General features: G+C 38.7%; 1 protein-coding gene across 2 annotated transcripts in view; it reads right to left on the reverse strand.

Annotated features, from left to right (window-relative positions):
- The window catches only part of LOC149244047 (uncharacterized), a 25,045-nt gene continuing 6,486 nt past the window's right edge, over positions 1-18,559 (reverse strand). For both annotated transcript variants that reach the window (XM_089374733.1, XM_089374734.1), the window contains exons 2-7: positions 14,663-14,895; positions 14,114-14,353; positions 13,749-13,860; positions 13,466-13,640; positions 1,627-1,867; positions 1-650 (exon numbers count right to left, since the gene is read on the reverse strand). In XM_089374733.1, coding sequence (XP_089230859.1) covers positions 349-650; positions 1,627-1,867; positions 13,466-13,640; positions 13,749-13,860; positions 14,114-14,353; positions 14,663-14,846 — 1,254 coding nt within the window. In that variant the 5' untranslated portion in view covers positions 14,847-14,895 and the 3' untranslated portion in view covers positions 1-348. The remainder of the gene's footprint in view (positions 651-1,626; positions 1,868-13,465; positions 13,641-13,748; positions 13,861-14,113; positions 14,354-14,662; positions 14,896-18,559) is intronic.

The raw sequence follows: 18,559 nt of genomic DNA on the forward strand, positions 1-18,559 counted from the left end.
TTAATCAAAAATCACATCAAAACAATGGCATAACTTATTAGCGTTTATGAAAAGGACAATTACACTAAAGAAACATTCTGGATAAAACACATCCGAAGTGACTTGTTTTGAGAATTCTAACATACAAAACATATCTATCAGGTAAAGGTATGTGTTATGTATTATGCAACCACTCTAAAAACCTTCTTAAGTCATAGGTTTGAAATACGAATTAGATAATGCAAGCTCCGTTTTGAAATCTAGACAACATATTTCGGTATTTCTTCTGTAGATCTTGCCATCTGTAAGCTTCATGTTCTTGTGTTATGACTTGTGCAACCAAAGCTTTAACAGCGTTCTGTTAAAGCTTCAAAAGAACTCCCTGTCGGGAAATAAGAGAGGAGCAACCAGAGACCAAATGTACAGTGCTGCTGTAATCCACTCTGTGCAGATCCGCACCCAGACAGTATGCCAACCAACACCGATGAGTTTTTCACCATCTGGTGTTGAACTTGTCCAGCCAGTTAGAAGCATAGCTGAATACATGCTGGCGAGGGCAAAAATAACATGGAAAAAAGTGTACGAATATGTGACAGGCCGTTCTTCATCTTTTTGTGCATTTTTGTTTCCTTCCTCAATCTCATCAAATGAGAGCAAAGGCTTCCCAGAACCTGGAAAAGGGTCAGGAAGACGATGGCATTAATCAGCAAGTACAGAAGCATCTGATTTTTAAGAATTACGAACTTTAATTAGCAACGTTTGTCCCTCAAACAGTAATCTATTACATCTTAGGAGAATATTGAGGTCATTATTCCCTACAATACAGAACCACAAATGACCTTCGTTACATTCAAAAGGAAGTCAAGTGACCACGGCATATCGGAAGTGGTTACTGCTGGTTCACAAAACCTACCAAAAGCACTAGAATAACACGTCCCACTAAATTCTTCTAGAATCTACGCACAGAAGTTAAACTGAGTAATCTGCTTGCTCAGTAAGTCTGGAAGCAGGATGATACTGGCCTCTCAAGGTCTTAGGAGGTATAAAATCTCCCACTGACACCTTTTTCATGCACTGTACACAAAGGCTTTCTTTAGAAATTTCAATATGATGGCAACTCTATAAAGAGCTCAACCCTGATGTTGGAGTGTCAAGGTTCGGTCAGTAACCATATGGGCAATTATACCAAAAGAGGGGCATAGTAATGAGGAAAGAAATTAAACGGTAGATCAGCGTAGATTGCTAAGAGTGGTAAATAAGTCGAACTGGCAAATTTCATTCCCTGCTCAGCTCAAGAGAACACCATACAACAAAGTCAAAGGGAAACTGTCAAACTGAACCAAACTTTCATTCCATATTTTCCTAAAGCAAGGTGCATCAACCAGGCCAGTGATAAAACTTATTTCTTCCTTCCGCAGGTCATTGGCTGTACCCTGGTTTGGCTTTCATAAAAGTTATACAACTGCTTTCATACAAGTTACATAAATGGACCTGACTCGCATGTTATTGAAATTATCTTGGAGAAAAACTTGTACAGTTACAATTTTGACTCTGTTAAGGAGAAGTTTTACTGTCTATTTCTCATACAAATATCAAAACAAAGTTCAAAAAATTGTTAAGAGGATTCATAATTGGAATGGCACTAACCTGCCCTTGGTGACGATGGAGGTGAAAGTAATGCAGTTGAAGAACCAGCACGAACTGCAGAATACACCACCGAGAGAACTGTTGTAAGCATTCCAAGTAAGAGAGTGCTGGTAGATACAGCTTTCACATGACCATGGAGACCATTGCATTCATAGTCCCTTGGTTCACTTGAAAGTCCACTGTAACACAAGTATGTGCAGTACACTGAGATTACTGAAGCTGGCAAAAGGCTTCCATTCACCTGTCCATACAGAATAGAGTTGAAATTGGTAATACCATTTCATTTTAAAATTTAGCATATAGCTTCAGACAAATTCTCTGACAAATGCTACATAATTCCAGTCTGTAAAACGACTGAATGTGTGACTACTGTAATGAATAGCAGAGGAGATAATTCAAAAGATACAGATCAACAAGGTCGTGACTTGCCCAACCTCTATCATGCAAAACATGGCATATTGAGGATTTACAAATTCTCAATGTATAGAAACATGTATTTTTTTCACTTATTTGCAATTAAAAAATTAGTTACAAGAGTGTCTTCTCTGTTTGTTTCATGAGTACTTGTGAGATCACCCAACGCAATGAGCACTGAGTAGACTGATCAAGCTCATGAAAATTGGTCATTTTGACTAACACTAATAAGAGACAAGTCATGCATTAACAACTGTTGAAAAGTAGCTCAGAAATGGATGCCTTGATTCAAGGAATTGACTTTTTGATCTTCTTAATCATGCACTAGTTCCAGTGATGAAGGTGAGTTCAAGAAGCAGTTTACTGTTTGACTAATGTGAGTTTGTGGAAGACCAAGTTAATTGTCTTCTAGTGTGAGTTAAATTGGGAACCGAGTGAACAAGTGGAGTTAGCATCCTAATTTTAGGAGGATCCAGTTAACTAAGTGTGTTGACTTTTGCTAACTAGAAAAGCTCAAGTTCAACTCCTAATTTAGAAAACTCACTAACAATAGCCTAATCAAAAAGCTTATAAGGAGATCGAAGGCACACAATTGATCATAATTCTTGGGCACGAGTTTGTGAACAAGAGAGTTTGTGAGAAGAACATGCAAGAGGATTTACCTTGTGCGAATTGTTGGAGGAAAATTTCCCTTGGGAAGCAGATCAGTATTCTTGCAGAGTTGTTTCAAGCCTAGTTCAAGGCTGAGAGATCAAATTGCATTCTCTATCGAAGCAGGGTTATTTGTAAGAAATCTGTAGTCTATTTTTCTTCAATAAAATTCTCAAGCAAGTGAGGGTTTTCCCTGTTGGGTTCCCTAGAAAAATTGTATTATTTTTGTGTAAATTTTGTGAAATTATTTCTGTTCTATTCCGCTGATATTTGGTAGAGAAATTTGTGTTTGTGCGAAAAGAAGAATTATTTTCAGATTGTTCATAACAGCATATCAGAATTTCGTGGAAATTCTACATGGCATCAGAGCTTTGAACAGGAATATATCAGCACATAGTCTTCAAGTTTGCAAGATGACAACTTACACAGGTTTAAGATTGAGAGCGCCGCAGGATAGACTGGATGGTTCCTCCAATTTTGTTGTTTGGAAAGTCTGCATATTGTTTTTGTTGGATGCGTTTGGGCTGAAAGAATTTGCTGAGCAAGGTGTTGCAGCACCTTCAGATCCAGACAAGTTGAGGCTCTTCCAAAGGCAGATGGCCAAGGCCAAGAGGATGATCTTGGATGGACTTCGGGATCATGTAGTCCCTCATGTTGCAGGTAAAAATACAGCTAAGGAAATGTGGGATGCCTTAGTTCAGCTCTACCAGAATTCTTCCGAGAACCGGAAGATGGTTCTCAAAGAAAAGCCAAGGACAGTCAAGATGCTGAAGGGTGAGAGTATGGCTGCCTATCTCACCAGAGTAAAAGAAATCCGAGATGAGCTAACAGTTGTTGGAAAAGCCCATTGACATTGAGCTAGTGTGTGTGGCTCTGAATGGGTTTACCAAAGATTGACATACTTTTGTCGAAAGCATTATTGGACGAGATAAGTTGTCGGATTGGGAACGCCTATGGAGTGACTTCATCCCGGAGGAGCTAAGGCTTAGGCTAGTTGAGACTTCTAGCAGTAATAGCAAGCGTTCCAAGGTTGAGAACGAGGAGAATCTTGCTCTTGGAGGCAAAGGCAAGAAAGTCAAGGTGAAGAGAGAAACCAATCAAATGGGTGACAAGAAGAAGACAGATTTGAGTAAGATCAAATGTTTTCATTGCCATACTTTTGGACACTATGCTTCCAAGTGTCCTAACCAGATGAAGGGGTCGAATAAGGAGCATGTAGCTACATCAACTGAGGTAGATGAGTTTGCCTCTCAGTTTGAGAAGGACCTCTCATTGATAGCTTGTATGGCAAGCTCAATAGGGAGCAGTACATGGTATATTGATTCAGGAGCCTCTTTCCATATGACAAGAAATCGAGAGTATTTCAGCCAGCTGGATGAGAAGGACATACAAGGGAATATCAAGCTTGGACATAATGGAAAGTATGCTACCAAGAGGGTTGGTATTGTTAGCTTTGAGAGGAAGTCGAGTAATACTCTACATCTCAAAGATGTTCTCTATGTTCCAGGATTGAAGAAGAACTTGATTTCAGTAGTTATCCTTTAGGATAAAGGATATGATGTCACCTTCAACAAAGCTAAGGCTTACCTCCAACTCTTGGCTTCTGGATGTAAGAAGCAAATAAGTGTGAGGGTAACAAATCTCTACAAAGTCACGCATGTAATTCAATGTTGCAAACATCAACATCGGGATAAAATTGGCAAGGGTCCTTAAAACTAAAAAATCGTTAAAATCAGGAAAATATCAGTGAAAAATCAGCAAACATTGGCAAAATTAAGATATCATAAAATTATTTTTAAAAATCGGCAAACATTGGCTAGGCCAAAAAATCGTGATTTCAAGATAAAATCGAGATGTTATCGAGATGTTCGCAACACTAGTAGAGACAGGTGCAGCCTTGAGCAGCAAGATAGGATGTGCAGATGTAGTTGAACTTTAGCACAGGCGCACGGGACAATTGCATCATGGGGCGCTGAAAATTATTCAACAGATTGCCACGAGATTACCAACAGGAGGACTTGACAAGGGTGGAGTGTGCAAGGGGTGCACGCTTGGCAAGTATGCCAAGTCTTCCTTCCAAAAGCAAAGTATGCAAGTCAGGATAGCAAAGCCAAAGTATTATGGAGTTGGTGCATTCAAATGTGTGCGGACCCTTCTCTTCTCCATCATTGATGAGGCATAGGTATTATGTTACTTTCAATGATGATTTTTCTCAGAAAACTTGGATTTATTTTATGAAAAAGAAAGATGAGGTCTTAGACAGGTTCACGGAGTTTGTGCAAAAGAAGGTATTAGGGGAGAGTTGATAGCACCTCATAACCCTCAGCAGAATGGGGTGGCCATGAGGAAGAACAGGAGCATTTTTGGAGCGGCTAGAGCTATGTTGCATGATCAAGATCTGCCTAAATTCTTGTGGGCAAAAGCATGCAACACTGCGATATTCTGCACAACAGGAATCCACACAGGGTGCTTGGACGAGTCAAACCAGAAGAGGCTTTCACGGGCAAGAAGCCTGATGTTTCACACTTTTGGATATTTGGCACAAAGGTCTATTGTCACGTGTCCAAAGATAGTAGGAAGTTGGATGCCACAATAGAGAAGGGTATCTTTGTGGGGGAGACATCTCAAGCATATAGGGTGTATCTTCCATGACTCAGGAAGACAGTTCTCAGGCGAGATGTGAGATTCCAGGAGGATCAGACTCTGAGAGTTTCCTTGGAGAGTGAACAAATTGCAGTACCTGAGGAAGAGCTACTTTCTCCCAAACAGGAGTCACAACCAGCACCTCAGATTCAACCACTGTCTAGTTGCAAGAGGGTAGCGCAACCAGATTTGCGGGAGGATGAGGAGGACAAGCAAGGCTGAGAGCAGACAAATCAGCCAAAGCCACCCAACACGTGGAGGAAGAAAGCCAAGTGGGCCGAGAAGTTGATCCAGGAGGCTTGGGAGCAAGTCGAGGCTCCTAGGACCATGTTGAAGAAGAGTAAACAGCCATAGATGTACACATGATATATGGCACTGATGACAGAGTTGGTGGACAATGAGCCTTCTTATAAGGAGGCAACTTCTCAGCAGGTTTGGCAGGATACCATGGTTGATTATTCTTCTATCGTGAAGAATGATGTCTATGTAGAAATTGCAAGAAATTTGCTATTGCTAATGGAATCAAACTGAAATAAAGACACACAAATTTCTTCTACTATTCTATGGAAAGGAAAACACACATAGAAACATATGCAATAACATGCAACCATTAAAACACAAGGAACGCAATGATTTTACAAGGGAACCCAACTGGGAAAAACCTCTGCGCTGCTTTGCATTAATTCAGATGAGAATATGGATCAATTACAATCTCTTGCTTCAATCCTAAAGCACACCCTCCACTGTTATTCTAATCTCTTGCTCACTGACATGCTCTAACCAACACTTAGCCAAAATAGGCCTCAGCCTTCCTCCTATTTCCTTTCGCAATCCTTGAGGAAATTAGCTCCTAAAAAATTGGAGAATTCCCTATTTCCTTGTGCAAATCCTGAAAGAATTGATCACCTGTTGCGATGCAAAACCTGTACACTCAACTAGTATATAATTGACAATTACAATGTGTCTTTTCCTCCACTCCAACTAGGCAATTCTAATTCCATGCATGATTGGGACTATTTTTAGTAAATTGATCAATTAATTGAGAGATCAGTGAGTTAACAACAGTCATAACTACTCAACTGAACTCCTATTGACTCTACTAATGACTAGAGCTTAGATAATTGAGTTTAACTGACAATAACTCAACTAGATTGCTAGATCTTAGCAATCAACCCATGCACAACTCTACTTCTAGCCTATAAACTCAAATTTACTAGTTTAAATCAACGTTTTAAAACTCCGACTCGGCCGAGGGTCAACTCCGACTCCGACTTCGACTCGGTATCGACTCGGCCGGCTCGATTTCAGTGACTCGGTCATTGTAAAAAATACATTAAATATTTATTTTTTATGAAAACACATAATTTTAAAGATTTTCATTCATGTTTCCAAACACACAGCATTAGAATATAGATAGAAGACAACATATGATCAAAGTAGGCTCATGAATATATCCATTATATCAAAATGGCACCCAGTGCACTTTCCAATACATACACGATGATGATATAGAGATCAAAACAAAAACACATAACCAAGGAGGTTATAAATGGCCTCTACAACAAAAGTCTGTGACCAGTACTACTGGCTACTGCTAGAGTTGCCAACATCATCTGGCTCAGTGTTACTTGGGAGCGGGAGCAAAAGTGGGGAGCAAGAGCAAAAACGGGAGCGGGAGTGACATTTTCAGAAGCTCCTGGTTTGGGAGCAAATCCCGGAGGAGTTCGACAACCAATGTCACTAACATCAAGGTACATAGAGGGATTGGTGCTCTTGATTAAATACGAGTTCCATACCCTAATACATGACAAAATTCAATGGAAACATTGCAATCCTCCAATCCTGAAATCCTGAAAAACTGATAAGTCTGTTGGATTTTGAATGAAATCTAAAATTCTACTTTCTCCATATGAAATCCAGTGAGGCCAGAACCACTCTCAAACATCCTGAGTCATTTCATGGTAATGTTAAAAATTTAAGTAAAAGGATGAAAATGAAGATTAAGGAGAATGTCACTTTTACTTTAAGAATATAACATTACAACATTACCATGAATTTGAATAGCATATCAATACCAAGAGAGGGGAATGGACCCGAAATAGAACTTAACCAATTTAGAAAGCACCTTGGAGTCCCCAACAATCAGCTAAATGTTAAAAAGTTAAAAAAAAATTAGAAAAATCATTGTTTTTTGGATGACTGGCCGGATTTAATGACTCGGCCAAGTAGATACGGAAACAGTCGGGTTGACCGAGTCATGCAATAACTCGCCCGAGTCATTCATGACTCGGCCTCCCGAACTGGTTTTTCTGTCGGGTCATAAAATTCTTCAATGACTCGGATCAACTCGGCCGTTTCGGATTCGATTCGGCCAAATTTTAAAACATTGGTTTAAATAGGAGACAAAGCCACGTCACTCCAACTAAGTGCAATCCAAATCATCCTGCTAATGTGGAAAATCAAATTTCTCCATTTAACTAAGGCACAAGTCAAATGAAGTCTTTTCTTGCTACAATTTCAACACTCCTCTTAACAAGAAAAGGATTATGCACAACCCCAATCCTACTCCAGTGGAATGTACTGAAACATAATTAGAACTCCCTCTCACTGTTGTTGTTGCCACTGCAACAATTGCAACTGAGAAGCATCCAAAATACTGAATCAACTGTCTTTGAGCTGCAACTGTCTCCAGAGTCTCTGACTGCTACTAGCCTGTAACTGTCACTCAAGATTTGACTGCATCAACTGACATTGATCCTTCTGCTACTGAATACTGTGGGCCCCTATAGCAAGGGTAATGATCCATGAGGAGAGTATACTGCAATCGTTGTTGCTCTCTTATGGACCTTGCCCAAGTCTTTTCAACTCTGGGACTAAGGTTCTACATCACCCCACCTCACTCTAGGAGGCATAGCTGCATGCATGGCAAAATCTACCTCTAGCTTGTGGAGATTTTTAACTTGAACACCAATTTGTTTTATTTGTCCAGTAGCAACATGCTTCAAATAAGCTTTCCTTTTACTGAACAACACATCATATCCACAGTCTTCAAGTATAGCTACAGAAACTAGATTTTTCTTCAGACCAGGCACATATATTACATCCTTTAGGTGAAGATGGGACTCTGACTCCCTCTTAAAGGTGATAGTGCCAATCCCTTTGGTACTATACCTTCCATCATCTCCAAGTTCTATGTGTAATTGTAAGTCCTTCTCCAAGTTGTTGAAGAACTCCTTACTTCCTGTCATATGATATGAGGCACCATAGTCTAGGTACCACTCACTCCCTCTTACTGTGTTTGCCATGCAAGCAATGAGGGTGAACTCCAACTCGAATTGTGATGCAAGAGCATCTCCTCCTACTCCTGCTGCAGGGTCCTTGTTGGATTTCTTGTGTGGACACTTGGTTGCATAGTGCCCATACTCATGGCAGTGAAAGCATTTAATTTTACTGAGGTCTTTCTTCTTGCCATGATTCGAACTAGATTATGCCTCGTCGTGGGCCTTCTTGCCTTTGGCATTCTTTCCTTTTCCAACTAGAGCACAGTCTTCTTCCTCATCAAATCTGGATGTGACACCGTCCTTGGTGTTTCTTCTGATCTCCTCCTACACCAAATTAGACCAAAGTCTCTCCCAATCTGGTAGCTTATCTCTTCCATTAATTGAATTTCAATAGTTGTGCCAAGACTTCAAAAGACCAAGGAGAGATCACAAGTTCAGATGAGGCCAAATTTTCTCCTACTCCTCCAAGTTCATCTCAAACTTGAGTGAATCGGGATGAGTAGAGGAATTGTTTCATTTTTCTGCGTGCGAATGTTCCTAAGCTTGTCTCTCAATGCCAATTTCTTGGCATCACTATTGCTCTGGAAGAGATCTGTGAGAGTTTTCCACATTGCAAAAGGAGTCTCCTTTCCATGCAAGTTCGAAACCACATGATCTCTGACACCCTCCAGAATAATCCTCCTGGCTTTTTTTGTGTCTTTCTTCCACTGAGCAAGTGCTTGTGCATATAATGTTGTTGGTTTTGGAATATTAGTTTGTGTATATTCTCATACTCCATTGTCATCCAGGGCAACTTCCATCCTGTCTCTCCAAGCACAAAAATTCGAGGTGCGCTCCAATGCACACTCAAGCCTCGATCCATAGGAGGAGATTTTTCCTGCACTGAAGAGGATCTGCACCAAAAACTCTGCAAATTGAAATTCCTCTACGAGAAGATCTAGAACAAGGTTTCTATGTAGTCTTTCGTAGCTCCGATGCAATGTAGAATTGGCAAGAAATTTGTTACGGCTAATGAAATCAAACTGAAATCAAGAGACGCAAATTTCTTCTACTTTTTTTGCAGAAAGGAAAACACACAATAGAAACACAAGCAATAACATGCAACCATTAAAACACAAGGAACACAATGATTTTACAAGGGAACCTAACTGGGAAAAACCTCTACGTTGCTTTGCATTAATTCAGATGAGAATATGGATCAATTACAATGTCTTGCTTCAATCCTAAAGCACACCCTACACTGCAATTATAATCTCTTGCTCATTGACATGCTCTAACTAACACTTAGCCAAAATAGGCCTCCGCCTTCCTCCTATTTCCTTTCGCAATCCTTGAAATTAGCTCCTAAAAAATAGGAGAATTCCCTATTTCCTTGTGCAAATCTTGAAGGAATTGATCACCTGCTGCAATGCAAAACCTATACACTCAACTAGTATATAATTGACAATTACAATGTGCCTTTTCCTCCACTCCAACTAGGCAATTTGAATTCCATGCATGACTGGGACTATTTTTAGTAAATTGATCAGTTAACTAAGAGATCAGTGAGTTAACAATAGTCATAACTACTCAATTGAACTCCTACTAACTCTACTAATGACTAGAGCTCAGATAACTGAATTTAACTAACAATAACTCAACTAGATTGCTAGATCTTAGCAATCAACCCATGCACAACTCTACTTCTAGCCTATAAACTTGAATTTACTGATTTAACTAGGAGACAAAACCATGTCACTCCAGCTAACTGCAATCCAAGTCATCCTGCTAATGTGGAAAATTGAATTTCTCCATTTGACTAAGGCACAAGTCAAATGAAGCCTTTTCTTGGTACAATTTCAACAGTCTGGGAGGTTGTTCCATGACCTGAGGGGAAATCAGTAGTTGGATCCAGATGAGTGTACAAGTTGAAGCATGGAGTGGATGGGAGCATGGAGAAGTTCAAGGCCAAGTTTGTGGCCAAGAGCTTCTCACAAATTGAGGGCATAGACTATGAGGAGACTTTTGCCCTAGTATCATGATATTCATCCATCAAGACTATTTTGGCACTTGCAGCACAGATGGGGTGGAAGATCCACCAAATGGATGTGAAGACAGTGTTTCTCAATGGGGTTGTTGAGGAGATCTATATAGAGTAGCCAGAGAGGTTTAAGCAGTTCAGCAAAGACACGCGTGTGCAGGCTGAAGAGAGCTCTTTATGGGCTCAAGCAAGCTCCGAGAGCATGGTACACTTAGATTTACAGCTACCTTTGAGGATTGGGCTTCAGTAAGAGTGAGGCAGATGACAACTTGTATTACATGGTTGGAGGGCTTCTACTCACTCTAGTTTTATATGTTGATGACCTTATACTCACTAGAGATGAGAGCTTAATCTAAGATTGCAAGAAGACCTTGCAAGGGAGCTTGAGATTAAAGATATGGGGCTTATGCACTATTTCCTTGGCTTGGAGGTTTGGCAGGGTGATGATGATATCTTCATGGGCCAAGGCAAGTACACAACAAAGATTCTCCAAAGATTTCATATGCAAGATCGCAGACCTATGGCCACACCTCTAGTCACAAACTGGAGGTAGGTGGATGCTGGAGAGTGAGTGGATCCTACAGTATACAAGCAGCTCATTGGGTCGTTGATGTACTTGGTTAGCACACAACTTGATATTTGTTTTGCAGTCAACCAGCTGAGTCAATTCATGGTTGAACCGACCAGAGTGCATTGGGTTGTTGCAAAGCATGTGTTAAGATATCTCAGAGGCATCGTGAACTATGGATTGTGGTACAGACAAGTTGATGGAGTGAGGCTTGAGGGCTTCACTGATGCAGATTGGGTAGGAAGCTCCATAGACATGTAGAGTACTTCAAGATAAGCAGCTTGCGAGGTTATTTGGATGAGGAAGTTACTTGTGGGACTTTTCAAACAGAGGGCGGAGCCTACCATAATACAATGTGATAATTAGAGTTGCATTAAACTCTCTGAGAATCCAGTGTTTCATGATCGCTCAAAGCATATCAAGATCTGGTATCACCATCTTAGAGATTGCGTGCAGAAGGGGATAGTCAAGCTACCGTACATTCCAACAGGGGAGCAGACAACAAACATCTTGACCAAGGCATTGGCAAGAAGCAGTTTTGTTCATCACAAAGATAAGTTGGGAGTTGTACAAAATCCCTTCCTCGCTAAGAGGGAGTGTTGAAAAGTAGCAAAGAAATGGATTCCTTGATCTTTGCCTTGATTCAAGGAATCGACTTTTTTATCTTTTTAATCATGCACGAGTTCCAGTGGCGAGGACGAGTTCAAGAAGCAGTTTGACTAGTGCAGGTTTGTGGAAGACCAAGTTAATTGTCTTCTAATGTGAGTTAAATTGAGAACTGGGTGAACAAGTGGAGTTAGCCTCCTAAATTTTAGGAGGATCCAATTAACTAAGTGTGTTGACTTTTGTTAACTAGAAAAGCTCCAGTTCAACTCCTAATTTAGAAAACTCACTAACAATAGCCTAATCGAAAAGATTATAAGGAGATCGAAGACACACAATTGATCATAATTCTTGAGCACGAGTTTGTGAACAGGAGAGCTTGTGAGAGGAACAAGCAAGAGGATTTATCTTGTGCGAATTGTTGGAGAAGAATTTCCCTTGGGAAGCAGATCAGTACTCTTGTAGAGCTGTGTCAAGCCTAGTTCAGGGCTGAGGGATCAGATTGCATTCTCTATTGAAGCAGGGTTATTTGTAAGAGATCTATAGCCTATTTTTCTTCAATAAAATTCTCAAGCAAGCAAGGGTTTTCCCTGTTGGGTTCACTAGAAAATTTGTGTTATTTTTGTGTGAATTTTGTGAAATTATTTATGTTCTATTCCACTGCTATTGGTAGAGAAATCCTATGTCTGTGTAAAAAGAAAAATTATTTTCAGATTGTTCATAACACCATATCAGAATTCCGTTATGACGACTCACTCTACGCAGTTAATCCCTAAAATGATATTTCAGACGTTAGGAATGTGAAATACCCCAAAATGCTTAACTAAAGAGCCAAAGGAGATCTAAATGGATAATTCACAAGGCATAATACTTGCTAAGTTTTTGCAAATGGGGTATTAACAAGCTAAGAAGCTTTGACTGGGAAGAAATCTCCATGGTTAAGAAAGCTTGGGCCAAAGTACTTGGGGACAGACTTGGGAAGTCATAATTACCAGATGCAAGCCCAAAGGCAAGGATTGATGCTATGCAGCTCGTTTCATTAACTTCACCCCTGTGAGCATCGACCAATGCAATATATGCTAAGTGAACAATTAAAGCTCATGAGAAGTTGATCATTCTGACTTATACTAACAGGTGACAGTCCATGCATTAGTTATTCACTCTCTGCAATTAATCCCTAAAATGATAATATAAGTTTTATATATATATGTTAGAAGTAATTCCCTACAAAATAGTAAACCATCCTAAAAAGCAGCATAAAAGTTATGCACTGAATGAAAACTGCTTGCCTAGAAGAGAGCAAGGGAAATAGCCTTAATTTTCTCAAATAATGGGAATCTAATACCAGTCCCATTAATATATGCAATGAAACTAGAACACTGTTTAGCAATTTAAAGAAATACCTTACCAGGCACTTCATAATTTGGCATTCTATAACCACTGAGTCCCATGTGATCAACAAAAAATAATATATAGTTGCATCAAACAAAAATGACAGTTTATACCATTCTCAATAATATTAACAGTAAACTTTATCTTCTTCCTGTAACAACTGGGAACAAACAAAATGCTTTAGCACTACTTGTTACTTGGATAGCTGTAAAGAGTGCATATGCTAAGCATCTTAAAACAAAGTATTGAAAAGATTTATGTTTTTACCTTAGGATGCAAAGCAACGACTGCAAATACAAATGCCAGACTTAATGTTACCACAATAAAGAATGTATTGAGATTACATTCATAGCCTGAAGGATTGAACCAGTGGAAGAGCAATCCTGAGAATAAAAATGTTGCAAGGTAACAGACAAGTGACACAACAAGCAATGCTATATACCTGCATAGTAACATTTGATTGCTCAGTAAGAAAGAGATTTAAATCTTTTCAGAGTTGAATGAATTCTACACAAGGTCCAGGTATGGGTGGAGGAAAGAAAATTCGAACCAGAATTGTTCATCCTTTGAAACCCAAGCATTATTCCATGTATGAGTGAAGTCCAGCAGTAAAACCACTTGAATAAGCAAAAACAATCCAGAACCAAACTTTGATAGTGTCTCTGCAATTCAACAATTCAAAACATCAAACAAGAGCGGAAAAGGTAATAGGATTACTTGCTCATACCTGAGAAATTAAAGCTGATGCTTGCTTGAAAAACACATGGATTAAAGTTGGGACACTAAGCACCCATAATATTTATCTACCTTTACTTGTCAGAGAATGCATTGCAAATCCAATTCTTGTCCTTAATTTTTTATTTGTCAATTCTTATCATTAGCACTGAAATAGTGTTCTAAAGTGACATTACTCACCATAAACACCAACAAAACCATGGGGAACAAAAAACATCAATATTACTAGAGTACACCAAATCATGATCTTTGCCATCCATCCACCATGGTGCCAACTGTCTCGGGCATCTCGTTGGTCCTTAACTCCAATCATGAGAAGTGCAAATATTGCAAAAAACAAGAAACTGCCCAGACTGACACGTAGAACAGCCTCTGTTTGAAACCATTCTCTGCTAGGAGTGTCAGCGAAATAATTAATCCCTGTAAATATCAATATAAAGAACATTGTCAGCATGCATATAATAGTGTCATTAAATTAATTCCTGGGTTAATTTTGAATCTCAATAACGCACACAGGCAGACATATTTTTTTTAATTATGTTTGAAGAACTTCAGCTTGAATTCACTTTCTAGGTGGCATATATCCCCCACAAATCCACGTCCCTTACACATCAATGCTTCTGTAAAACAAATTAAAATTAACTACATCTGTAATGCACTCAAAAATTCCTGTTTATAAAAATACGTCACACAAGCAACCAGAGTAGAGATCTAAATGAAATTACTTACAGGGAATTTTTTCCATAAGCGGTGGAGCAATCTCTCTGAAGATCCATGCAACAATTAAAGATAATGCAAAGATACCACAATATGCAATGCGTGCAGATCGTCGGGAAATCCCTCCAGCCACTGACTTGCATGCCTCACATGCACATGTGGCACAACATGAGGCAAGGCATGATGCTGCCCACATGATTTTCAACTTCTTTACAAGTAATGTAAGTTATAACTGACAGTATATCCTGTAAAATACATTCAATTAGACAGACAGCAACAAACAGTTCCTGGTAAACAGTTCCTAGTTTTCCATGTCAAATTCTAACACTGACCAGGCTATTGAAAAAAAAAATATTCATAAAAGAAAGTAGTTTGGTCAAGTTGTAGGATTACAACAGTTGCATACAGATATCACAACTCAATCCTCCGAAGCTTACGCTTCAGAGCATAAATAGAACCTAATGTTGTGACCTAATAGAGCTCAATCTTAGGAGAAAAAGCTTGCAAACTCAATACAGAAAATATGGAAAGTTTCTTCAGCAGAATAAGGCTGAACGACATCAACCCAAAAGAGACTTCCTTTTTTTACACTATTAGAAGGGTATGCTAGCAGTGACATGTCTATAGGAGATGTCATTCGATAATAAAATCAACCCACAATATTTGTACAAAGGATCTCACAACTTTCATGTTAGCAGCAAGACACATTCTGCATCAAATTTATCTGTTGCTTAGACGTTAAAAGACTCCATTGCTAGATCAAGCATTTGAGGACACCGGAGAAGATTTTCTGGAGGGATCATGCGTTGAATGATGCATTGTCTGGAGACTAAGATATTCAGGTCACAGGGAATCAATTCCAAAGAAAAAACAGGCAATGGAAGATAACCAGTATGAGAGATATATATGAACAGGTAATTGTGAAATAAGTCCTTAAAAATAAAATGCAATGGAAGATATCCAGAATAAGGGTGAAACACTGACATCCCAACAGGTAATTACAAAATAATCCCTTTATTTAGAAAATGGAAAATACCAAAGAAAATTATTGTTTTGCTGATCAGTGAAAGCAGAAAGCTTTAACTTAATTACCAGAGTTCAACAACGAGTGAAGGTTCTGTGTGTTGAAATTAAAGAGAAATGTGTGGGAATAAAAGCAACTCTTAAACAAGTATTTCTTCTGCATACTGTATAGCCATTTACTTCAATAAATAGCTTGTAGGTATGTACAGATCCATAGACTAAGCAGTGAAATCACTGTGTGGAAGAGACCCTTTGTCCGACAAACAAGGGGTCTCAAACATCAAATTGATGTCTAGCTAAACTGTGACCTTCAATTAAATTATTATTATATATAATTACTTTCCTTCCCTACCATGATCTCACCTGTTACTGTCTCAACAGGACTAATACAAGATTGTTGGAAGGCATGGAATCTGATTCAACTCATTGAGAAACAGAATATCCAAAACCAAAAAGAAAGAAAAACAGATTGATGTTCAAGAGAAAAGGAATGGACAAAAAACAGATTGGGTTTTCACGAGCAATTTGAAAGATCATTCCCTTGCATAGCCAAACACATTTTGTTAAGTAAGATTTTTGTATTGTTACTAACTTGCCGCCTGTAGAGATTTATAAGGGCCTACAAGAGAATCAATGGCACCAAATCTCACCCAAATTCTTAAGGTCTCCTTACAAGTGCACAAGAGAGATAGGTCTAGGCAGCAGAGAGATATGAAAGACAAACACAAAATATCCTAAGAATAAAAATGCACAATATGCATCCAAGAGAAAATGTCAATCAGAAGAGAGACACCAAAATATAAGTGCCCCTCAGGCTGATAACACTTTGTATATTAGATAAAACAGGACACGATATGGTTGTTATACAAATAAGAGTTGTCGCAAGGTTGTTGAAAGGCATGCAATCTGATTCGGCTTGTTAAAGAACAAAATAAAAAAGAATCAGACTGACGTTCAACGGAAAAAGTATGCACGACAAAACAGATTGGTCTCTGATGGATCATTTGAAAAATTATTCCCTTGCATAATCAAACATGTTTTGTTAGATAAGATTTTTGTTCTGTTAATAACCATCAGTAGAGATTTATAAATGTTTACACAATTTGAGTGGGTCTAATGGTTAAAAGCGTGCATTTCCTCTTAGAGGTCACAAGTTGAATCTGGACAGGGGTAGGGTATGTACACCTCTGCAGTCTTAAGCAGTCAAATTGCGATGCAGAGAGGGTCCCTTGCCCACAAACAAGGGGGGCTCCAACATCAATTTAGTGTCTGGCTAGACTGTGACCTAATAAAATAATAATAATAATAAAAGATTATTATTATGGTCATAAAAGAATTAATGGTACCAAATCTCACCCAAATTATGAAATAGTCTCATCATACATGCACTGAACAGAGATAGGTTTAGCCACTGGAGAGACTGCAAAAGCTAAACACAAGTATGCTAAAAACAGAAATGCACACATGCACCTGAGAGAAAATGCCAATCACAAGAAAAGTGCCCAACTATAAGTGCCCTCGGGCTGACAACACTTTGCATATAGATCAAAAAGAACACACGATGGTTGCTATACAAATAAGAGTTTGTCGTATTTAAATTTTATACTCAACCCAGCTAGGGCACTACCCCCAATAGGGGTCAATAAGCCTATGTGTAAAAGTTTCACTAGGTCAACCTTAACCATTCCCTAGTATTACAACATATGAGAAAAAATATGGCCATAACCACAATTACAAGTAGATAATGATTCACGGGCTTTGGCAACATACAGATTACACTAAAAGTTCCAACTCCACTTTGAAAGTTTACACCCATGGCATCATAAAAGCATGCAATATGACTTAAACAAATTGGAGACCAAATGCAAAGGGCCCATATTGTATGTGTTCAATGGCAGGAACATATACAGCAAACTAAAAAGCATATAGAGTTGACTCATGTAATACCTGATTATGATACTCTGTAAATGAATATAAAGATTGAATCAGTCTAAATCCATCTTAACACCAAGTCTATCAAACACCAAGGGATAAAATCCCAAGAGGGTCAAACCATTTTGATCCTTCTCCATGCTTGATAAATCTGGGGTTAATATGAATCTAAACTGGTTTATATTTAACTGACATAATATTATTGATTTAATTACACCAAAAGATTAATTCTACAGCCCGGCATGGGGATATGTATAACATAACATAACATTGACACTAGCATAACTAAGAATTTTTATATGGAAAAATTATGTTACAAAACATAACACTGACATAGCTACACTTCGACCATATAATGTAACATAACACTGTCATTAGCATACCTTGGCTTTTTATATGGAAAATAAATTATTAGCATAAATCTTTTTCCATATAAAAAGCCCAGCCATGCTAACATCAGCATTATGTTACATTACACATCCTCCCCATACTGGGTTGTAGAATGCAACTCTTGGTGCAATCACGGGGAGTATGTAATGCAATCCTTTATGGAGAGGAGCTCAAGACCTAAGGCCCATTTAGCCTGTGTTTCTGAATATAGGAATACTTTACATTTCCTAAGTTAGAGTTTGCGACCAAGCACGTAAATGATGTAAAATTGTAAATATGCTGCATATAAATCTTCAAATGTAGATATGGTTTCCTTGGGGAAGAGAGAGGGAGCATATGAGGTGACAATGAGCAAGTAAAAGACAAGCAGTGAGGCAAGTGTCACTCGTTTCTTTCATTTTCCATGTACTTTTTCACATTTTGCACATGATTGAAAAGGAGCTTGCATAGAAGAACCAAAGGAGAACTGGTAAGAGACTAAACCTCTGTACGTGCTGTTAGACATTTCTGGATTGCTAAGTTGGCTAAAAGAGGGCATTTTGACTGCTTGAACAAGTTCTTTAA

Source organism: Pinus tabuliformis, chromosome 8, assembly GCF_031772625.1.
Source record: "Pinus tabuliformis cultivar Carrire ecotype Pingquan chromosome 8, CPIR1, whole genome shotgun sequence".
NCBI lineage: Eukaryota > Viridiplantae > Streptophyta > Pinopsida > Pinales > Pinaceae > Pinus > Pinus tabuliformis.